The 24,333-nt window shown below is 48.9% G+C and overlaps 1 protein-coding gene across 7 annotated transcripts in view; it reads left to right on the top strand.

Annotated features, from left to right (window-relative positions):
* Window positions 1-24,333, top strand: part of RALGAPB (Ral GTPase activating protein non-catalytic subunit beta) — a 117,011-nt gene that overhangs the window by 72,062 nt on the left and 20,616 nt on the right. For 5 of the 7 annotated variants that reach the window (XM_075900745.1, XM_075900743.1, XM_075900742.1 and 2 more), the window contains 7 exons: window positions 618-765; window positions 1,813-1,877; window positions 2,069-2,201; window positions 6,816-6,949; window positions 16,249-16,431; window positions 20,620-20,771; window positions 21,841-22,028. In XM_075900745.1, coding sequence (XP_075756860.1) covers window positions 618-765; window positions 1,813-1,877; window positions 2,069-2,201; window positions 6,816-6,949; window positions 16,249-16,431; window positions 20,620-20,771; window positions 21,841-22,028 — 1,003 coding nt within the window. The remainder of the gene's footprint in view (window positions 1-617; window positions 766-1,812; window positions 1,878-2,068; window positions 2,202-6,815; window positions 6,950-16,248; window positions 16,432-20,619; window positions 20,772-21,840; window positions 22,029-24,333) is intronic. The other 2 variants (XM_075900746.1, XM_075900749.1) reach the window with 1 other exon arrangement.

The raw sequence follows: 24,333 nt of genomic DNA on the forward strand, positions 1-24,333 counted from the left end.
GACTCAGTGGTCCCCTGATTTGTCCTGTGCATGAAGGGCTACGGGTTGGGTCTTTCTTCCCGATCGTTAGGTATGCAGAAGCAGCAGGCTCAACTCTTCAGGAGCTGTAAGGGATGTGAACGCAGATGGCACATTGTGCTTTCCAGCATTCCCTCTGGCTAATAGGAGAAGCGTTGCCGTAGGAGGGGCCAGGGAAGAAATTTGTAGGGTTGGATATTACTGTGCTCAAGTGTGATGTCAAGGCAGTTGAGTTTGAGGAGCTAAGCCTATCGCAGTCTGAATATTGGCTATCTTAGAAATCCCCAGGGTTCCTCTATTGTCGAAGAGATGAGAGAATTGAGTTACTTTTGACTAGCTCTGCTTTCTTCATTATGCTGCAATTATACCAAGGCCGATTTTGGTATATAGTTAACTGCTCCATGTTCACTGACCCTCTTGTATCCAGCTCTTCGCTTCTAGAGAAAATGTCTGTAACTCGGCAGAGTCACTACTTTCATTATGGGTTAGTTACATTGCTTAAATTGTAAAACTAACCAAAGAACAGATGCCAACACTCTGAGATGACTGAATCCATGGCCATGCTAATCGATATTAAAGGAAATGTGTTCTTTCTTCAGGTTGTCCTGGAAGGAAAATTCAGCAATGATGACAGCTCATCATATGATAAACCAGTGACCTTCCTGTCCCTGAAGTTGAGGCTTGTGAATATATTAATAGGAGCTTTGCAAACTGAAACCGACCCTAACAACACTCAAATGATACTAGGTTATTTGAATTTATTTATTTATTTGTTGTTTTCTGGTGCAGAATAAGAAACCCCCTGAACTCTGAGTTCTCAGTGTTGTACAGCAGCAGGACACTGTGCAAACTAACAGGGAGCATGAAGACTTAAACAGTTCTGTGTTGCTATTCAAGCAGAGGGAGATGAGGTTCCTGCCATAAGTCCCTTTGCTTAAGAAGATCGCTGAGTTAGTCTGTTACAGAAAAAAACACCAAATGGTCTGGGAGCACTTTATAGACTAACAAAACATGTAGATGGTATCCACGAAAGCTCATGGTACCATCTACATGTTTTGTTAGTCTATAAAGTGCTACCAGACCATTTGTTGGTTTTTTTACTTAAGAAATCACTCCCCTTGCACTTCTCAGCAGGAAAGCATTCTGACGGAGACTTGTTTGGTAAGGGTTATCCTCGTTTCAATCTTAGGTACTGTATCCACACAGCTAGTGCATTGGGCCCTCTGCACATGTAATTCGATGTATCAGATGCTAGAACTGTTGTAGCAGCTAGAGGGCAGAATCAAGATCAGGATCCATTGAACTCTGCACTGTGCTTACACATAGTCAAAGACCATCCCTGCCCAGCTCCTTTAAAATCCGTGTCACTTGCCTTGTCTTTGTAAAGGTTCCATAGTTTTCTGCCGTGGATAAAAATCCCATCTCTATGATGCGTACTTTCTAGGCTTGCACAGTATATTTTTCAGCTTTAAGCTCAGAGAGTTTTTAATGGAAAAGGAGGTTGAGCTCTTTAAGATTTAAAAACAAAAAAGCTTTATTAAGAACAAAGGCCTTCCTGAGTTAAGAGCATAAAACTGCTCTGTAAATCCAAGGGAATTTAAAATAGTTTACAGCACAGTTAGAGCTAGTGTTCTAGTCTCTGTGCTGAATTTCGGAGCAAATTCTAATAGCTATCATAAGCCCCTAACTAGATCTTTTATAAAAGCAAGCACTGACACATTGCTTCAGATAACTGCTTTTCATACATTTGAAAAGTAAGCAGTTCACCTCTTATTGGGTGTTTTAATGTTGCAGGAGCGATGTTAAATATTGTTCAAGATTCAGCACTTTTAGAAGCCATTGACTGTCAGATGGAAATGGTAAGTTTTTTATGAAAGCTGAACTTTTAGAAAAATGTATTACTGGATGATACCTACTTTTCCAGGCTAGCTAAGCTGATTCCTTTAGGGTTCACCTTTTTATTCTTCTAGTGCATCTTCTAAGAGTGTTTTCAGATATGCTGACTAACCTATTCAGTCATCCTCTCATTCATCCTGATTTCAATCTACAGAATGGTGGAGAAAGTAACCTTCTGAAAAACCACCGTCGCACTAACAGTGGCATTAGTACAGCAAGTGGAGGAAGCACAGAGCCTACAACTCCTGATAGCGAGAGACCAGCACAAGCACTTCTAAGAGATTATGGTAAGGAGTTAAGCTTTGCTTTGTTTTTTCATTGCCATGATACTTCAGTTTTACATATCTGCTTTCCAGATTATGTTTGATTAATGAGATCTTTCGATATATTAACTTTCATGGACATTTTCAACCAAAGGTGATGGGTATTGGGGTTGCCCTTTGGATATGTCATTAACTGCTAAATCTTGCTCCTATTTGTATACATCTGTTACCTTTCAGTCTTGTTATAAAGTGTTTTGTTAGTATTCTTACAACAGTAAAACTAAATTTGAAAGCTTATGAAAAATGGGCAAGAGGCTAATAAATTGCTCATCTTTGTAATACCTTAAACACTAACAGATTTATTTGGCCCAAAGGGATAGTTGTGATAGTCTGTATCTGCGAAAACAACAAGGAGTCCTGTGGACATAAGCTTTCATGGGTAAAACCCACTTCATCAGATGAGTTAGAAAGGAAGTTACAGAACTAGGGGTGTGTATATGAGGAAGAAGTTGCTTGTGTTTAATGAGACTAATTATGTCAGAGTAGAAGTGAGTCATTCACAACATTTGGTCTGGAGATGTGAATATCCAGAGAAGGGAAATTGCCTTTGTAATGTGTTAACCATTTGAGATCATTATGATCCTTATTCAGTCCTAAGTTGATGGTGTTGACAGCTGAACTGGTGTTCATTTGCAAATTCTCCAGTTGTAATCGGGGTTTAAAATTCTTTTGTAGAAGAATGGCTACTTTCAGTTTTATTACTGAATGTCCAGGGAGGTTAAAGTGTCTCCTACAGGTTTCTGTGTGATACCATTCCTGATATCTCCTTTGTGTACATTTATCCTTTGGCACCAAGACTATCTGGTTTGGCCCATGTACATGGCAGAGGGACATTGCTGGCACTTGATGGCATAACACATTAGTGCATGTGCAAGTAGATGAGCCCCTGGTGATGTCGCTGATGTAGTGAGGTCCTGTGATGGTGTCGCTTGTGTAGATCTATGTACAGAGTTGGCAACAGAGTTTGTTGCAGGGGTAGGTTTCTGGCTAACTGTTTCTGTGGTGCTTTGTGTGGCGCTGGTGAGTATTCGCTTCAGGTTAGAGGGTAGTCTGTAGGCGAGGATTGGCCTGTCCCCAAGGCCTGTGAGGGGGAGGGATTGTTTTCCAGGATAGGTTGTAGATTGTCAGTGATTCACTGGAGGGGTTTGAGTGGGGGCTGGAGGTGATGACCAGAGGTGTTCTGTTTGTTTACCTTGTTGGGCCTGTCCTGAAGCAGATGACTTCTGGGTTCTCATCGGGCTCGGTCAGTCTGTTTATTCCTTTCCCCAAGTAGGTATTGAAGTTCTAAGAATGCTTGTTAAAGATCTTGTGGTATTGGAGCAAATACAGTGGATTGCGTGACGTGTCCTGGATGAAAGCTAGAGGCGTGCAGGTAAGAATATCGCTCAGCAGGTTTCTGGTATAAGGTGGTGATTACATGACCATCATTTATTAGCATTGCGGTGTCTAGGAAGCGGATCGCTCCTGTGGACTGGTGCAGACTGAGGTTGATGTTGAGGTGGAAATTGTTGAAATCCCGGAGGAATTCGTCAAGGGTCTCCTTCCCGTGGGACCATATGCTGAAGATGCCGTCGACGTAGCGTAAGGAGAGGCAGGGTGCGAGGCGACGAGAGCTGAGGGAGGCAACATTGTTCAAGGCCAGCCATAAAAATGTTGGCATATCGTGGGGCAATGTGGGTACCCAGAGCAGTGCCGCTGACTTGAAGGTATAAAGTGTCCCCATATCGGAAATGGTTGTGGGTGTGGACAAAGTCACAGAGCTCAGCCAATTTATTTGGGCATAAGTGTTCATGAGTAAAAACCATCCTCAGATGCAAATGATGACGTGGGTTTGACCAGTGAAAGCTTGTGCCCAAATATGTTAATTTTAAGATGCCACAGGACTCCGTCTTGCTTTTGCAGATACAGACTAACGCCGCTCCCCTCTGAGACCTATCTTCGTAATGTATGTTCGGAAGCCTCTGATTCTTGGGGCGGGTCCTCAAGTAGCATAAATAGCTCCATTGATTTTTGGTGCAGATGTGACAATTTACACAAGCTGATGATCTGCCCTTGTTAAAACTTAAAAAACAACAAACGGTCCCTCAGCACCTTAGAGACTAATAAAATGTGTCGATGGGATCATGAGTGTTCGTGGGCACGGCCCGCTTCTTCAGATGTATCACAGTAGAAGGATTCTGTCTTGAATGTTAATTATGGCCCCATAAAACAGGATATTAGCTACCCAGACCACTTGGTATGACATGTTAGAATTGTGTTTTGCTTTGATACAGTTTTGGGTTGTGTGAGGGTTTTTGACCTGATCATAACATCAGTCCCTGTACTGTGTACTAAACGGATACGCAGTGATTCAGCTGAGTTTAGTGAAACCCTGGATTCCCATTTGTATCCATTTGTTTGTCTTTAGTGATTTTACTCCATGTTAATTGGATGCGCCTGAGAACAGACCACTTGAATGTGCTGTCTGTAGAGTCTAGGGGCCTGGTCTTACACCACTGAAGATAAGTTTTTCCACAGACTTCAGTGGCAGGGGAAATCCATGTGTGCCTAGGTTTCACATCAGCTGCTGAACAGTGTCTGTGCAGGATCTGAGTTTTGTCTGGAAATGGCTTACTGCTTATCTAAATGTAGCTTTTTCAGCTCATGGGTTTGTTTTTAATATGCATGTTTTAATTGGTATGAATTTGCACTGAGGCAAGTGCTTTTGGCATATCTCGTGCAAAGTATCTGTAGGGTTCATAATGACCTATCTGTATGTTTCAGTTACTGAATTCCATAACTATCATACAGTCTGAAGATTCCAGAGGGGTAGTCTATAACAGGAAAAACTTAAAAACAAATAGCTTGGTAGCACCTTAAAGACTAACAAAACATGTAGATGGTATCATGAGCTTTCGTGGGCACAGCCCACTACAGATGAAAGGAGTATTAGAAGTCCAGATCCAAGAATAAACCAGGGAAGGGGGGGGGAGGGAGAAGGAAAAAAGAGGGGGGGGGGAGAGAAAAAAGGAGGAGAGGAAAAGAGAGAGACAGTGAGTAGATGGTTCAAATAGTTACAAGAGGCTGATAAGAACCATTAGCACCTCCATTGTTAGGAGGTTGGTTAAGTCATTAGGATGTGGAAGATTGTGCGAGCCAGTCGATATCCTGGTTCATACCATTTGGCTGATTGTTCTTATCAGCCTCTTCTTATCAGTCCTGCATGCGGGACTCTTGTGCATTTCAAATTGGAAGCACTGGAAGGAGCCTGGGGTCAGTGGGGGACTCAAAGTCCTGCACTGGCCCCAGGCTCCATGCTGCGCTTCCTCTTTGAAATGCACGAGAGCCCCCACTGGAACGCCGCCTGGGGCCAGCAGGGAGTACCCAGTGGCCACAGGCTCCTCCTTCCAGCGTTTCCTCTTTGAAGTGTTTAAGAGCCCCAGCAGGGACTCTTGTACGTTTCAAAGTTGGCCGCCACTGCGCCCCTGTCCCCTCAGGGAGCTGGGGGGAACCGGCTTTTAAGGCCCCCCCCGTTGCCTCTTTGTGATAGAGACGGCTGGGGGGGAGCGACTAGTGTGTCGACTGACCGATAAGCCTTTGCTTATTGGATAGTCAGCTAGTCGATTAGTCACTTACATCCCTACTTCCCACACAGTTCCACCCCCTCTCCTGTGCGCCCCATCCCTGCTTCTCTGCCTCCGCCTCAGTGCCTCCCGAAAACCACAGAACAGCTGTTCGCGGTGAGAGGGAAGCACTGGGCCAGAGGGGAAGGAGTTGATCGGAGAGGCTGGCAGTTGGTGGGCGCTAAGCATCCAATAACTTTTCCCTGTAGGTGCCCTGTCCCAAGAGCTTCTCTTTCTGAAATCAGATTCCCCCCCCCCCCCCCCCCCAGTCTTAAAAAATCCAACCTAAGAGACTCTCAACTATGAACTAATAAAGACAGCAGGCACCGAAACCCTTTCATTTCAAGCTTTTGGGTGCAGGAAAATCAGATGTAAATTGAAATAATTGTAATGCCATTGCCTCTTTTCTCCAGGCTTAATTCCTTCAGTAACTGGAGCTGTTTTTTATGAAATGCTGTAGTGATTTTCAGCACATATTTTAAGTAGAATGGTATCCTATTTGTGCATCATATTACTGTCTGAATTAATTGAAGTTATGAGCACTCAAACTACGAACTCTTACAGCAACTTAAACGCTATAGTGAAAAGTTCCTATATGAAGTAAACCTGCTGTTAGCCATTCCACTGTTCCACAATTTAAATGTATTTGCTAGTATTATGCAGCATGCAGTGGTCACCTATGATGTGTGTTTGGATGATTTATCCTAACTGCATTCAAATGTGTGTATAAATGCATAAAGATTGTCTGCTCCGAGTAGAAGCTAGTCTGATTTAGAGAGATACCATGCTGGATTTATAAACCAATTAATCCATGTGAAAGTCACTAAATCTCTAGCTTCTGAGACGTACCTAATTTTGTTTTCTGTGCTTTATTATGGCTGCTTTGGCCTGTGCCTGGCAGATTCCTTTGCTTATTGTTACTAATGCTTAGTTATTTTCCCTCCCTGTGGGGTGTGGTATTGGGATTATATCCTAGCTCTTAATACAGATACAGCGGCTGGATTACTGATTCGCAGTATTCACCTGGTAACACAAAGACTCAACTCACAGTGGAGACAGGACATGAGTATCTCCCTAGCCGCATTAGAGCTGCTTTCTGGATTGGCAAAGGTGAGAGCTGCAGTTTCACTTGTTTTGGTTTGATGATATGTAGGCACAGGAGTCCTGCAGGAAGAACTCTGGTACTGCTGACTGCAGTACGGAGCATGTCTTGCTGATATTCCTAGCAGGAGTTTGTGGGCTAGATAATTGTATCATTCAGGCTTTTAATGAGCAATCTTAGCTTAAAAGGCTACCACTGTGCTGCCTTGGAAACTTGAGTAGGGCACCAAGCCTATTTAAAAATCCTTACTGTAAAGGCCAAAGCCTGGTTCCCTGTTCCGTCCTGCCCTGGACACAGTCACTCTTGCAAACAGATGCTATTTTTAATGAGGAAATAGTATCTTTCGGTCTGAAACTTGTATTTCTGCTCCTCTGGCGGAAGTCAACGGCCTGCTTCCCTTCCCGGTTGAGTAGTTGCACCAATCAGCTTGCCTGGATTTTGGCACTCCAAATTGTTTTAAGTACCAGCTAGGGTAGCCAAGCTGGGAAGTCTTGCAGAAGTCCAGTGGTAGGGTAAAAAACAAAATGTCCTTTTCTGCTCAATTTCCCCCTCCTCACCTCCTCCTCTCCCCCCCGGTTTGGAATTTATGGCTTCAGCCAAGCAATGTCCCAGCGTTTTTAGGGCAGCCAGGATGGATGGTTCGGAAATGCTGAATTGTCTCATACTGTCACGCTCAGACTCTGCTTCTGACTCCACCCCTGAGAGGGCGCGTCACATTGTTACCTTTCAGTGGGTAGTCGGCAGTAGGGCACTTAGGGTACGTCTAGACTACATGCCTCTGTCGGCAGAGGCATGTAGATTAGGCTACCAGACATAGTAAAATGAAGCAGCGATTTAAATAATCGCCGCTTCATTTAAATTTACATGGCTGCCGCGCTGAGCCAACAAACAGCTGATCAGCTGTTTGTCGGCTCAGCGCGATAGTCTGGACGCGCGGATGTCGACATCAAAGGTATTTGTCGACCACCCAGGTAAACCTCCTGGGATGAGGTATACCTGGGTGGTCGACAAATACCTTTCATGTCGACACCCGCGCGTCCAGACTATCGCGCTGAGCCGACAAACAGCTGATCAGCTGTTTGTTGGCTCAGCGCGGCAGCCATGTAAATTTAAATGAAGCGGGGATTATTTAAATCGCCGCTTCATTTTACTATATCTGGTAGCCTAATCTACATGCCTCTGGCGACAGAGGCATGTAGTCTAGACGTACCCTTACTGGTAAGACTTGAGTCCCGTTTGGGCACCGATGGCTGCTCTGCTACTCCAGTCCCTGAGCATGAGGGCGGAAGAGATTCCGACGAGGACTTGGCGATACGAGATGACCTCCGCCATGCCTGGGGAATGCCAGGCCTTCTGGAGCTCAGATGGAATCAGGACTTCTGGGAGCTGCAGCGGTAAATCTTCAAAGCTGTAACTTCCTTCCTGTGGTTCCAGGGTTGTTCTTGGCTTGGCTTGAGGCTGGAGAGAGAGTGATCCTCATCTTTGTGCACAAGAGTTAGTAGCAGGGAATTGCTTTTCATATGGAATGAACTGCTGCATTGGGCTCCTAGGGGCACCCCATTTCTTCTTTTAAGATGGAAGCATTTTGGGACAGAGTGCCTTTTACCGTGCGACTGTTCAGGCCTAGCCTGAAGGGCTCTCGTACTGGTTGTGCCTTCTGGGGGCTGCTTTCACATGGAATTGTAGGGTGGGGAGGGACTTTGAGCAGTCCTCTAGTCCAGTTGCCTGTACTGAGGAAGGGCCAAGTAACCCTAGAGCCGTGGTCACCAACCCGTCGATTGCGAGGTGTTCGGGCTCCCCCGCCTCCCACTCCCCCCCACTCCCGAGAAGCCCCACTACCTACCTCTAGTGTAGTGCTGGCTTCCCGCGGGGTGGACGGAAGTCCTGTCTGAAGCTCGCGTCCCTTCCGGGGGCTCCGGATGTGAGCAGGCTGCTCCCCTCCCACAGCTCTGTCACGTGCCGGGGGAGGGGGCATCGGCTCCAGAAGAGGAGTCCGGTGGCTTCCCTGGGAGGGGTGAGTTGAGTGCAGGGATTTCCCTGCGCTGCGGGAGCGGGGGTTGGCCCCGGGGTTTGGCTTGGGGAGGCTCCCGCAGGGGTTTGCCTGCGTGGTGGGAGGGGAGTTTGGCCCTGGGGAAGGCACCCACGGAGGTTTGGTCCCGCTGCAGGAGAGGCGGCTTGGCCCTGGGGCAGGCACCCGGGGGGGGGGGGGGGGGGACCGGGCCGGGCCAGGCCACGTTGTGGGAGGGGGTTTGGCCCCGGGGCAGGCGCCTGCGGGTATTAGCCATGCTGCGGGGGGGGGGGGGGGGGGGGGTTGGCCCTGGGGCAGGCATGCGAGGGGTTTCCCTGCGCTGCGGGGGCGGGGAGAAGTCGGGCCCTGAGGAGGCACGTGCTGGCTTCCCTCTGCGGCAGGGGGTGGAGAATCCTGGGAGGAGGCAGATGCAGGGGACTCTGCTGCCACTGGCACCCCACCCCCTGTCCCCACTCCCCCGTCCCCAGCTACAGAACTCTGTCCCCACTCTTCTGTCCCCAGCTACAGAACTCTGTCCTCTCCCCTCCCAGCACCCTGTTCCCTCTCCCCTACCCCCAGCCGCAGAACTCTGTCCCCACAAAATGTATAATTATAAATGCTTCATTTTAGATTTAAATATGAATAAAAACAGACCATTTATTTCATAACTATAAACACGTGATTTTAATTTTATATATCGCATAATTTAAAAATAAACTGTTTATCAGAGTGTGTAAGTAAGGGCTGGGGATAGCAAGTTATGGACAGGAGACTAGAGAGGGCGGGGCTTCATGAAAGGGGCGGGGCTTCAAGGGTGGGGCGGGGCAGTAGATCTTCACCTGTTCTGAGATTTAAAAAGTGATCTTGGATGTAAAAAGGTTGGAGACCACTGCCCTAGACCATCCTCACCTGTGTTTGTCCAATCTGGCTGTGTAAACCGTCACAGATGGGGATTCCACAGCCTTCCTTAGCAACCTGTTTCAGAGCCTAGCTCTCCTTTCTATCATGTTTTTAACCTTGTATCTCCCTTGCTGCAGATTAAGTGAATTACTTTTTGTCATCTCCTCAGGGACATGGACACAGTACTCCTGATGAGGTCTCCTCAGGGCTTAATTTGTGATGCACTATAATCCCCGCATGCTTTTTGGCAATAGTGCTACCTAGCCAGTTATTCCTTCAAATTGTGTAAGCACACCCTCCGCCCTCCACTCCGTTTGTCTTGAAAATGTGGAAAAATGCTACACCAAAGGCAGACCCTTGCAGTGTCCTCCCAGTTTGACAGCAAACCTTGGAGAACTACTCTTTGAGGATAGTCATCCACCCCTTGTGCGCCCACTTGGTGGTCATTTCATCGAGACCACGTTTCTTTAGATTGCTTCTGAGACTGTCGTGTGGGACTCTCTCTCAAAACTCTATGGCCAGATCCGTGCTCTGGGGCCACAGTGGCTGTGCTGACATAGCCTTGTGGAGTAGCTGCAGTCTCCAGGGATAGAAGGGGTTTCCCTCTCACTGTAGGACCCCAAGCATCAGTACAGGCAGTCCCCGGGTTACGTACAAGATAGGAACTATAGGTTTGTTCTTAAGTTGAATTTGTATGTAAGTCGGAACTGGCTCCAGATTCAGCTGCTGCCACTGAAACCGGCCCCGGGGCTGACTACAGGAAGCCGGAGGCAGAGTTGCTCTGCCCCCAGCTTCCTGGAATCAGCCTGATCAGTTTCAACAGCTGCTGAATCTGGAGCCTGGGACAGAACAGCTTGGGCGCTGCCCGGTAGGTTCCCACAGGACCAACCCAGCAGCACCCCAGCTGCTCTACCCGAGGCGTCCTGCAATAAAAGCCTGGTCTGCTGGGGGGGGGAGCGCACTAGCTGCACCCCCTCCCCCTCCGAGCAGACCAGGGAGACCCGAGCAAAGCCGCACAGGCGGAGGGACCCTGCTGCCCGTGTGGCTTTGCTCCTTTGCCCCCGACCAGGGAGACCGGGAGAAGCTTTTCTCGCCCTGGAGGACACGGGCGGCGACCCGCCGCCCGTGAGCTCCAGGGCGAGAAAAGCCCCATTCGTAAGTGCGGATCCGACATAAGTCAGATCCACGTAAGTCGGGGACTGCCTGTACTAGTTCAATAGACGCATCCTTCCACTGACCCAGCTGGCATAGCTTTGTCACTTAGGGAAGTGGATTTTTCCTAGCCCTGTGTGCCCCTGCTGTGCCAGCCTACAGTTTAAGAATGGTCAGGCCTTGATTTACTGAGATAAATCCCATCTTCTCATTCTCCCCCTCCCCTGTCACTAGGCCAGTAACCCTGTCAGGTAAGGAAACGAGATTGATTTGGCATGGTTTGTTCTTGACAAAATCCTGTCGGCTATTACTCATCACCTTGCTCTTCTGTAGAGGCTTAGAAATTGAGTGTTCAGTAGTTTTGTTCCAAGATCTTTCCAGGCCTCTAGTTCCCTAGGTCATCTTTGTTCTCCTTGTTTAAAGCTAGGTACAATGTTTGCTCTTCTCCACTGCTCAGAGACGTCACCTGTCCTCCAAAAATAATTGCTAATGGTTCTGAGATAGCAGCAGGGAGTTTAAGGATCCTGAAGGAATTTTATCAGGCCTGATTTGATCTGGAGGATCTGAGTGTGGAGGGCTTCCTTGGTGGGGAGATGGAGCTTGGAGGGGTGGAGGGCCAGGTGCACCTGGTCAGGGCTCAGTGGGGTGGAGGTTCTGGTGTGTGGGCATTGTCAGGGTAGTCCAGCTGCAGAGGGGATGGGTGATTTAAGTGGGTCTAGGTGCAGGGATGGTGGTTCAGATGCAGGGGGGTGGGCTTGGCCGAGGAGTCTGGATGTAGGTGGTGAAGCTCAGCAAGGTGAATGACCTTCATTCTGTGCTGGGGCGGGAAGTGATGGCTCTTGTGGCTTCCTGTGATTTCCCTGTAATTTTCTGCAGGCAAGCAAAAAAATCTGTCGGGGATATGAGTACTGCTTGTGCAGAGTGGCACAGAATTCCTGCAACTGTACTATTCATTGTGGGTATGTCTACACTACCCCGCTAGTTCGAACTAGGAGGGTAATGTAGGCATACCGCACTTGCAAATGAAGCCCGGGATTTGAATTTCCCGGGCTTCATTTGCATAAGCGGGGAGCTGCCATTTTTAAATCCCCGCTGCTTCGAACCCCGTGTAGCGCGGCTACACGGGGCTCGAACTAGGTAGTTCGGACTAGGATTCCTATTCCACGAGGTGTACCGGTAGTTCGGAATAGGAACCTAGTCCGAACTATCTAGTTCGAGCCCCGTGTAGCCGCGCTACACGGGGTTCGAAGCAGCGGGGATTTAAAAATGGCGGCTCCCCGCTTATGCAAATGAAGCCTGGGAAATTCAAATCCCGGGCTTCATTTGCAAGTGCGGTATGCCTACATTACCCCGCTAGTTCGAACTAGCGGGGTAGTGTAGACATACCCTGTGTGAGGCATCCAATAGCAATTAACCTTTTTAGTAAAGAGGAAAGCAAAATAACATAAGAGCGGCCATACTGGGTCAGACCAAAGGCCCATCCAGCCCAGTACCCTGTCTGTCAACAGTGGCCAATGCCAGGTGCCCCAGAGGGAGTGAATCGAACAGGCAATGATCAAGCGATCTCTCTCCTGCCATCCATCTCCATCCTCTGACAAAAAGAGGCTGGGGACACCATTCCTTACCCATCCTGGCTAATAGTCATTTATGGATTTAACCTTGATGAATTTATCTAGTTCTCTTTTAAACCCTGTTATAGTCCTAGCTTCCTCAGGCAAGGAGTTCCACAGATTGACTATGCGCTGTGTGAAGAAGAACTTACTTTTATTTGTTTTAAACCTGCTGCCCATTAGTTTCATTTGGTGGCCCTTAGTTCTTATATTATGGGAACAAGTAAATAACTTTTCCTTATTCACTTTCTCCACACCACTCATGATTTTATAGACCTCTATCATATCTCCCATTAGTCTCCTCTTTTCCAAGATGAAAAGTCCCAGTCTCTTTAATCTCTCCTCATATGGGACCTGTTCCAAACCCCTAATCATTTTAGTTGCCTTTCTCTGAACCTTTTCTAATACCAGTCTATCTTTTTTGAGATGAGGAGATCACATCTGTACGCAGTATTCAAGATGTGGGCGTACCATGGATTTATATAAGGGCAATAAGATATTCTCTGTCTTATTCTCTATCCCTTTTTTAATGATTCCTAACATCCTGTTTGCTTTTTTGACTGCCACTGCACACTGTGTGGACGTCTTCAGAGAACTATCCACGATGACTCCAAGATCTTTCCTGATTAGTTGTAGCTAAATTAGCCGCCATCATAATATATGTATAGTTGGGGTTATTTTTTTCAATGTGCATTACTTTACATTAAATTACATTAAATTTCATTTGCCATTTTGTTGCCCAATCACTTAGTTTGGTGAGATCTTTTTGAAGTTCTTCAGTCTGCTTTGGTCTTAACTACCTTGAGCAGTTTAGTATCGTCTGCAAAGTTTGCCATCTCACTGTTTACCCCTTTTCTCCAGATCATTTATACATAAGTTGAATAGGATTGCCCCTAGGACTGACCCTTGGGAAACACCACTAGTTACTCCTCTCCATTCTGAAAATTTACCATTTATTCCTTGCCAAGGAGGAATAACAGTAGTTTGAATTAGGGGCTTTAATTTGAACTACATAGTCCATGCCGCGTGTAGCCGCGGGCAGGTAGTTTGAACTACGGGCATTTAAAAATGGTGCCCACCTGGGAACATGCAAATGAAGCCCAGGATATTTAAATACTGGGCTTCATTTGCAAGTTCGAATGCCTACATTAGCCGCCCTAGTTTGAACTAGGGTGGCAGTGTAGACATACCCTTACTTATTATCTAATATGCACCTTACTAAGCATAACAGGTTTTGCCCCCACATACTTGCATTGCTCTTTTGTACTCATCCCTAGTAGTTCATTGACCTGCCTTTTAAAGGATTCCTTTTGCATCTTCAAGTCCTTAAGAACTTCCTAATGGAGTCATATTGGCCCCTTACTAATCTTCCAGTCTTTCCTTTGCATCAGGGTATTTTATTACTGTGCCTTTAATGCCAACAGATGTCTGATAGCTAGTTTCCCATTACTGTCAAGTCTTGTGTTTGGGGTTTTTCTGTTAGCTATTCTAAAAATGCCTCATCCTCTTCCTGATTTGGCTGTGTGTAGAAGACACCTATGACGAAGTTACCCCTGGTGTCCCCCCTCCCACCTTTCAGTCAACCACATCTCACTTCCTTCTGGACCTCAGAACAGTGGAATACATTCTACAGACTTTTTCCTTTGTCTTCTGTCTGGCCTTCACAAACAAGCCATATCCTTCCAGACCAATAGTCCAGTCCTGTGATACCTTTTAAGTCATAATATAGCTTAAGTACTAAGTCTTCTAGTTCTTTGTTCCCCACACTCCTGACATCTGTGTACAGTATAAGCATGTAAGACGTTGAGCAGATTTACCTCCATGATACTTCCTTTTTGCTTCTGCTATGACCTCATTGTATCTTAGGAGCTGTTACGGTGTGTTCTCGTTCTCTCTCTCTCTCTCTCTCTGCTTATCTTTGGGTAATTGTCATTTGCCCCTTGAACCTAATTTAAAGCTTCCCTCGCTAGGTTGTCAAATCGGTGCGTGAAGATGCTCGTTCCCTATTTTTCCCAGCAGCCTTCTGTCCTGGAGCAGCATCCCATGACCAAAGAAGCCAAAGCTCTCCTCTCAGTGCCATCTGTGCAGGCGCATGTTCATTCCCAGAACACTTCTGTCCCTGCTGGGTCCATACCCCAACTGTGAAGTTGGATGAGACTGCCACCCACCCCTTCACCCTTGCTCCCAGAGCCCTGCAGTCACTGCCAGTCTGCTCAGGGTTACACCTGGCGGTATTGTTAGCGCCCGCTAATAACAGAGCAGTAGCGAGACCAACGAGTCTTGGCAGCCTTTCTGTACCATTTTGGACGCAGGCAGCCACTTCCTCGGATGTCAATTAAGGTCAGTAGATGCCTCCATTCCCCTCAGAACAGGGATCCCCAGTGACCATCACCCTGTGCTGCCTCTTGCTCAGGGTGGTGGCTCTGAGCCTCCCACCCTTCGGGGTGATGGCTTCTCTTCCTCAGCCAGAAGGCCTGAGCATCTCCTCTTGCTAGCACAGCATCCTGTGTTCAGACCTCGATGGCCTGGGTGAGGGTGGAGCACTGGGTGAAGGCTGTCTGTGTCTCTGGCTCAGCGTGGTGTCCCCCTCACCAGAGGCTGACGCAGACTTCCCCAGCTGCAAGCAAAGCACTGACAGTGCCAGGCTCCAGCTCCCTGCTGCAGGTACCAGGGCTGCCTTGTGTGAGACGGTGTGGCTGAACTCAAGGGGGCCGATTGCACCAGGGCTGGCTGTGTGAGACGGTGCGGCTGAACTCCCAAGGGGGCTGATTGCACCAGGAGAGCTGCTGTTCTCCACCTGCAGGCTATAGGTTGTTTGTGGCCCCTCTGACATCTTCAGGCCCATACGGTTTGTACGTCGGGTGGTGAATGCAGCCCACGCCCCCGAGAGCTGTGTGTGTGGTGAGTCGGTGGAGAAGCACGGGGCTGGAGGAGGAGAGAAAGGACCACAGCTCTTTAGCACCCAGCCCTGTGCCTCTCGGTTGGTGGGACTGTGCGCCACCTTCCAGCATCTTGGGCTCTGTCTCCGGAGTTGTCCTGCCAGGCCAGAAGTTTCTTCCCAGGTATATGCTGGGGAGTTCCCCACTGCTGTGCCAGGTGGGGACCTGGCAAGAGAAGGAACTACTGCTGAAAGGGTCTGCTCCCCAGATCGCTTTCCTTCCACTTCCTCTTGCCCTAGGAGGGAGTAGCAGTGTTAACTGAAGACTGAGAGCGCAGTTCTGTGGCTGGAGTGAAGTCAAACGAGAGAGGGTGGTTAGTGATGCCAAAATCCAGACCAGTCGATTGGTCCAGTGACCTGCATGCAGAAGCTAACAACCCATTAGTTCCAGAATAAGGCTGAAATCCAACTCACAGCAAGGCCTCTAGTAAACTGGTGTCCTCCGTTCCTTAGGTGCGCATTACTACATATTGCAGTAGGGTTCGTGCTCAGTCTTTCCCCAGAACTGTGCTGTTCTGTTGCAGATCAGCATTGTATTAAACCTGTCTTACTCCCAGTGCTTCCATGTCTGTCTGAGCGGTGCTGGCCTGTTTCTGTGTCGCGTAGCGGTTAGATGCTCAAAAACCCGTTTTCTCTTCCCTGGAAGAGTTCCTGGAGCCAGGCTGAGCTGACTGTGTCTCTGCGGCTTGCTCTCCGTAGGTGAAGGTGGCTGTTGATTCGGCAGACAGGAAGCGAGCTATTAGCTCTGTGTGCAGTTACATTGTGTACCAGTGCAGCCGGCCAGCTCCACTCCACTCCAGAGATCTTCACTCCATGATCGTTGCAGCCTTCCAGTGCCTCTGTGTCTGGCTCACTGAACATCCCGACATGATGGATGAGAAGGTGAGCGGCTCAGCGGAGGGAGGCGGCAGGTGATCGGCGTGCTTGCTGTTTTGTGCTGGAAGGCTTGCACACCTCACCTCCTGCTCTGGGGTACACACCCTGTGCATATTGCCAGCACCGAACAAAGGGCAGCAGCTTCAAACCCTATGACCAGGAACTAACTTGAGCCTGACTTCATGGCTAATGCTGGGGGGCCCGGAGAGGGCAGGCCGGGGTAAATGTGTTGGTGGTGTGGAAGATTCAGGGAATTGGGATATATGAAACCATCTGAGGGATTTATGAAAATGGGATTAGGATGGGGGGGGTACAGATTTGGAATTGTAGGGGCTTCAGGGCATGTCATGGAGCTGTGCTCCCTGGACTCCGAATGGGTGGGAGCTGGGCGAAGTTGAAAGCAGGTTCAGGAGTAAGAGGGACTAGAGATACAAGCGGGAACTGGGGACCTGGGCCGGGATGGCGAGGGGACCTGGAGGCATGATCAGTCCAAACAGGGCTGCTCTCTGACAGGCCTTATCAACAGACTGACTTACACGTTCTGGCACTCATTGAAAAGACAGAAAATGAGTTTGAAGAGTTATGCTGAAGGGGTGTCTAGCTGGAGGCCAACTATCAGCCACACAAGCTGCTAACTTTCTTCCTAAAGCCTGTGCCTAAAACCGCCTTCGCGCTGCGCTAGCTAGTTCCCCAACCCTCCGAATCCCTCATTGCTCACTCTCCTTTGTCTCGCCTGGGAGGCTGGTCACAAGAGCCCTAGTGAACTGACCGTGTCAGGAAGTGAACGTTGAATAGCTGAAAGGAGAAAGGGATTTTAATTAGGTTGTTTAACCCTGTTTGATGCAGTGGAGTGGTAGCCATGTCAATCCAGGATCTTAGGCTATGACTGCACTATGCAACTTTTAGTGAGAAGGCTGTGTCACCAGCGCCCTGTCGCTAAGTCAGCACATGTCAATGCTTTTTGTCTGCACTTTTGCCAGCAAAATACTGCCATCCCCTACGAGCAGTATTTGATTTGTTGTCAGGAGTGTTCTCCTGCCAACAAGTGCATTTGCCATGGCAAAACCTTGTCATTGGGGGGGGCGGGGGGGCGGGCGGTTAAGCACCCGTGAACAAGAAAAGTTTTGTTGAGCAAGTGTAGTGTAGACACAGCCTTGGAGAGGTAAGATATGTGAGGTAATATCAATAAAAGATATTCCTTCACCCACCCCCTCTCTCTGTTTTGTCTCTCAACTCTCATTTAACTTCTCTGCCTAACATATTAGATAAAGGAAGCCTTTCTTAAAATCCAGCATCCACAATGAATTCTCCAGCAAAACCAAAGGGAGAACAGAGCTGACACTCCATACAATTTGAGATAAAAAGCAGAAGAAAAAGACCATCATCCTGCCAACTCTGTATTCATCATTAAGAAGAAAGGGGAAAAAACCCAACCTCGCGCCCTTCCCCCTCCCCAAGAAAAACCCCATACACCCACGAGACTCATGTTGTTTAGGAGGTGGTTAGCAGTAGTAGGTTTAAATAGAAGCGTAGGGTTTTCTTTGAGAGGAGCATTTTCAGATGGTGTTGCTCTATTGACTTCATTAAGAAGTTTGCCCATTATGGTCACGCTGCACCTTTTATTTTGGTGTTTGTAAATCAGTCTGTCTCTGCAGTTGCATATTTTGAACATTCTGAGCTAGTGTTTAATGTGCATCTGCAAACAGTTACTGCCTTTGTATCCACACATACCCCAGGAACACCCATGAATACACAGTGGCCCCATAACCTCACAGCAGCAAGCTGGAAATCCGTATTTATGAATGGCACCTAAACACCATTAGTATCATAGTCCTAGGAGATTTTCATTTTTGTCAGATGTCTTTCTGCAGTGACTGGGAGCTGAGCTGTTACGTCTTTGTCAGGATGGTCTCAGCAGATGTTTTGTTCTTTTGCAGATTGAAGATTTAACATAGATCACATACATGCAGTTAACTCAAATCCTCACTTTATAACTCACAGCATTAAGTGCAGGTCGTCTTTAATCTCTTTTAAAACATTGTACAGCCCCATGTCATTGGATGGCACCAGTGCAGAGCACTGTCACCTAACCATCTTAAGTCTGCTAGCATCTTGGAACCTTACTCTTTGGCCATATCTTGTGACCAGTGCATCATTGGGAATTTCCTGGAGTACCAGGGAAAATATTACTATGACTCAGAGAGTTCAACATGTGTTAGTAAACGATCTATAATTCCATGATGTTCCTCAGTGAGATACAGTAGAACCTCCGATTAGGAACTCCAGAGCCAGTCAATCACACACCTCGTTTGGAGCGGCAGAGACCGAAACCTGCCCAGAACAAATACAGGACAACACTGTGTTGAACTCAAACTACTAAAAAGTAAAGGGAAAGCAGCATTTTTCTTCTGCATGGTAAAATTTCTAAGCTGTGTTAAGTCAATTCAGTTGTCAACTCCCAAAAGAACAACTATAACATTTAAGAATTGCAAACATTTCAGAGTTAGGAACAAGCTCCATTCCAAGGTATTCGTAATTCTGAGGTTCTACTGCAAATGATTCATTTCCCCTGGAACATGCAAGGTTGACCCTTTTGTAGCAACACAGAGCTGCATCCTACCTTGCAACAGCTCCTAAGACAAATTTTCAGTCTTTGGATGCACTAACTCCCTGTGGTCTCAATAGGTTTGATGCCGCTTAGCTTTATCTGATTGAGGCCAAGAGAGCAAGCTAAGGGGGGGTTCCTTTTATATTAGGACTGGTCTTTGCCATTGCCAGGGCTAGAATCTTTAAGATGAAAAGCTGATTGTGAAGAAATAGTAGAAATGGAAAAGCTGCAACACTGGTATTCTACTTAAAACATCAAAAGGATGACACAGTCTCTGAAATGCATTGAATACAGAGCTGCTTAAATATTTGATAAAAGACTTTTTCTGGGTCACTCTCCTAATAACATCCTCTTGGTTGAGATCCACGTTAATAGAAGTGAAGAGACGGTGTGTAATTTAACTTACAAATAGCATTTAGCAGCATTCTTCTATAATGTGGTTTTGTACAAATTTGGCAGAGCTCTTGGAGGGCTCACGTGTTTGTATTCTACCATGCGTGTGTGCAGTTGGGATAGTCTTCTAGCAGGGGCCAGAGCCGCAAAGCTCACCTGACAGATCTGCATTTGAACTGAGAGTACATCGTCCTAAAGACGAGGTGAATACCTTTCGTGGCCCGGTGTGTTGGTGAGCTCATTTGAGAGGGCCATGACGGTCTGGCTGATTTCACCCACGTAGCTATTTCTGGAGCCCTTAGTGCACTGGATGCAGGTGTAGGCATGTGAAGGGTTAGCCAGTACTCTTCCCCCCCACTGGAGCAGCCCTTGTCTGCAGTGGGGGTCTACTCTGGAGCGGCCTCTCTCCCCCTTTAACTGGTTAACCAGGTAAACAGGGTTTTGCATCTCTAACAAGCAGGGCCCTTGGATCTCAAAAGGTGGGTTGTAGGGGAGGGCGTGGCTCGCTGTGGCAGTGAAGAGACGCCCGCAGGTTCTGTGTCCTCTATGATGATCTCGGGGAGGATGGGGATGATTGGTGAGGGGCCTGGAGGGAAGAGGGGGACCAGCCCCCACTGTGGGGACAGCCCCCTTCCCTCCCTGCCCCGCTCCTCCTTCCCCCAAGCGACGTGGCCTGGGGCACCAGCATGGGTCCCCCCCCCACACACTCTCAGGCGGCAGGAGGGGGCATGGCTGCGCCCACTCAGCTCTGCTGTCCTGGCACCCAGCTGTGTCGCGTGGGAGCACCCTTTGTGGGGAAAGCAGAGCAGCGCAGCCGGGAGCTGAGCGGGCCTGGGCCAGTTCCTCACTGCGTACGGGTGGTAGATGTTGGATACCCTTTGCAGCTTCCAGCATGCAGCGGGATGTGACAGCTGTCAGCGGGGGGTTTCATGGGGTGCTCTGTTTCTCTGGAGTGCCCTGGGTGGGTGAAGGCTGGTTGGAGTGTGTTAAGGCGCATGCCTTAGACTTTCTGCTTCAGGCGTATTCTGGGGTAGCCACGTGCCTTGCTGCAGATAACCGCCCCACGCACACCAAGACATGGGCTATGGCCGTAGTTACAGTGGTGAGAATACACCCGAGGCATTGGCAGGTCTTTAAGCAGGATTCGGAGCTGCCTGTCTTGCTTTAAACAGTGTGCCCCTTTCCCACATTAGGGCTGTTTAAAAGAGGTGCTGGAGATCGTGGAACTGGGCATCTCAGGAAGTAAATCCAAAACCAGCGAGCAAGAGGTCAAGTACAAAGGCGATAAAGAACTAAACCCCGCATCCATGAGGGTGAAGGATGCAGCAGAAGCTACGTTAACATGGTATGCTGTTCATCAGTATGTGTCAGCTGCCGGGCAGGCCATTGCTGCCGGGGAAGTTAACCTTCAGAAGCACGCTCTACCCTAGGGGTGGACTGGGTCACTTGGAAGCAGTGTGGCCTCTAATTTTGTTATGTCCGTGTGTGAAATGAATTTTGTTATGTGCGACACAGAGGGGACGTGCGACACATCGCCTCTATTGGTGCACATAACAAAATTTATTCTGCACCTGGATGATCTATGGTAGAGGGGCGCTACGGGGCTTGGGGTGTGGGAAGAGCTCATGGTTGGGAGGGATGAGGGCTCTGGCTAGGGAAGCAGGCTCTGGGGTGGGACTGGGGATGAGGTGTGTTTGGGGTCTGGGAAGGGGCTCTAGGCTGGGCAAAGGGGCTGGGAGTGCAGGAGAGGGCTCAGGGAAAGTTCGGGTGCTGGAGGGGGCTCAGGGTTAGGATGTGGGGTCTAGGAGGGCTCTAGGGTGGTGGAGCAGGCTCAGGGCTGGGGCTCTGGGTTGGGATGTGGAGGCTGGAAGGGAGTTAGGGACTTAGGGTGCATGAGAGGACTTAGGACTGGAGTGCAGGGTCTGGGAGGGAGTTAGGGTGCATGGGGGGCAGGGATTGGGGTGTAGGGTACTTACCTCGAGCCGCTCCCATGCCACATGGGTGGGGAACAGATGGTCCGTGTGACCCACGCTGCCGCATGCTCACCTGCAGGCACTGATCCCACAGCTCCCATTGGCTACGATTCCCGGCCAGTGGGAACTGCAGGGGTGGAGCCTCCAGGCTAGAGCAGCAGGGGGACAGAGTGTCCTAGGACAGGGAAGGAACGGCAGCGTGTGCAGCCACTTTCCACTCCCTCTGCCCGCCTGGAAGGGCTGGTCCAGTACTCAGGAGCTTACGGGCTGCAGCCCCTAACGCCCCTTCCTTAGTCTGGCCCTGTGGCTGGGCCGGAGGAGGCTCCTCTCTCCTGTGCCAGGATGCGAAGGGAGCAAGACGCCTGAAGGTTCCCTTCTCAGACAGGCTTCCAGGTGCCCCATTTCCTGATGTGCCAGTGACTGGATTCCTCTCGTTTGCAGTATTATGCAGTTACTTGGAGCATTTCCTTCGCCCAGCGGCCCTGCCTCTCCTTGCAGCCTGGTGAATGAAACCACCTTGATTAAATACTCCCGTCTCCCCGCCATTAACAAACACAGCTTCCGCTACTTTGTCCTGGACAACAGTGTCATCCTGGCAATGCTGGAGCAGCCCTTAGGGAATGAGCAAAGTAAGTTAAACACGTGATGCCACGTATCTGCAAAGGGAGCTGGCTTAGTCGGGCTGTTCTTTGCCTTCGCACCCTGGAGCCCTGCCCCACACCGTGAGCTCTGACGCACAGCGTGCTGGCGTTCAGACAGTAAGAGCAAGCAAGTGTCCCTGTAGTTACAATGCAGATAAACCTGCCAGCGGGCACCGGCCTGGGAGCTCGCGTGCGTCCAGCTGTCTGCTCGGGAAATACAGCTGCTGGAGTAAAACCAGTTCCGCTTCAGGGTGCTGAGAAAGTCCTGCATCCCACTCCAGGACGGGGCGAGTGTTTGAAGTGTGTCACTCGGAGGGCACTAGCAACCGCTCTGCGTGGTATCGATTCCTCACTTCAGGGCTCTCTTGCTATTGCACGGTTCTGTGGGCACGGCCACATTATGACTTTCGTGGGCCCCAGCCGCTTTTGCCTTCGTGGGCCCCTTCCTCCATTAAAAAAAAAAATATTAAAAATGATTTTTGCTCTAACTTTAAATACTTCAACATTTTATTTTTTTCTGTTTTAGGCAAAATTTAATAGATTTTCGTGGGCCCTAAAAGTTTCATTTTTTTCTGATGTGAGGGGAAAAAAAACATTTTCTTAGTCCCTAAAAGTTCTTTTTTTTTCTTTTGATTTTAAAAGAAATTAAAACATGTTCATGGGCTCCTAAAAGTATCGTGGGCCCTAGGCCCTGTGCCTAATGGATAAATCGGCCCTGTCTGTGGGTGCTGACTCCCAGCAGCTGTGCTGTGTCTGTAGGGCCCAAACTTCAGTTGAGCTCTAGTCTTCAGCAGATGCTGGGTGGCCCCTCCACTGCACCAGTGGGCTTAGCGGTACAGAGGTGCAGCTGTGCCCGACCGCTGGCTGCTTACTAACTCTCCTGGGAGCTTTGTGCACTTGAACAAGGAGGGAATTAGAGTAAGAGCCCGGAGACAAATAAACACAGAATCCCAGGGCTGGAAGAGACCTCAGGAGCCATTGAGTCCAGCCCCCTGCCCAAGGCAGGACCAACCCAACTCAATCATCCCAGCCGGGGCTTTGTCAAGCCGGGACTTAGGGATGGAGATTCCACCCCCTCCCTAGGGAACCCATCCCAGCGCTTCACCGCCCTTCTAGTGAAATAGTTTTTCCTAATATCCAACCTAGATCTCCCCCACTGCAACTTGAGACCATTGCTCCTTGTTCTACCATCTGCCACTGCTGAGAACAGCCTCTCTCCATCCTCTTTGGAACTCCCTTCAGGGAGATGAAGGCTGCTATCAAATCCCCCCTCACTCTGCTCCTCTGTAGACTAAACCAGCCCAAATCCTTCAGCCCCTCCTCGTAAGTCACGTGCTCCAGCCCCCGAATCATTTTGGTTGCCCTCCGCTGGACCCTCTCCAATGCGTCCACATCCTTTCCGTAGTGGGGGGCCCAGGACTGGACACAGTGCTCCAGATGTGGCCTCCCCAGAGCCGAATAAAGGGGAATAATCACTTCTCTAGATCTGCTGGCAGTGCTCCTCCTAGTGCAGCCTAATATGCCATTCGCCTTGGCTACTCACTTTCAGCTCACTCTCTGCGACTTCCTGGATAAAAAAGGGGCCACTAAAGAGTGAGCCTGTCCACTCAGGCATGTTGACTATCCAAGGAAGACGAGTCCGACAGATCTCACATTTAACATGGACACATGGTCCTTGTCCGTAGCCAGAAGGCCATTGACCAGTGACACTAGTTCACTCCCATATGTGGGACCCGCCAGAAATCTGAGGACTCCGATATTTCTCAAAAGTGGAAGATGCGCTAGTAGCCTAAAATTACAGCGTCATCGCTATCGAGTGGTGCCTGGAGTAGGAGCCTCACCAAGTCCTCAGGGACTGGTGGCCACCCTGTCCTCAGATGGACACTGACAGTGTCCACCACAGTGGGCCTCTCGTCTTTGCCCTCTAACAGAGACACGGGTGCAGTTACTAGATGGTACCCGAAGTGCCCAAAGGGCTCCTGCAGCTTCCCTGACCACTGCTAGCTGCAATTCTAGCGAAGTGTGTCCCCTTCGGATCCTAGTGAACACCCGCACCCACCTGTGTCCAATCCAGGCAGGAGTACGACGACACTCCTTGACTTGCTTGGTGTAGTACACGCACGCACTCAAGTGAGCACTTCTCTCTGACAAATGGTGTTTGTCCTAAGTCATTGTAATGGCCTGTGACTGGCATTAAAACCCTCCGAGCACTGTCAAAGTCCATCCTACAGTCTCAGAGGCTGGTATTGTGGAAGGGCCTGTACAGGAAATGAAATGGACAGCCCTACGTATC

Source organism: Pelodiscus sinensis, chromosome 18, assembly GCF_049634645.1.
Source record: "Pelodiscus sinensis isolate JC-2024 chromosome 18, ASM4963464v1, whole genome shotgun sequence".
NCBI lineage: Eukaryota > Metazoa > Chordata > Testudines > Trionychidae > Pelodiscus > Pelodiscus sinensis.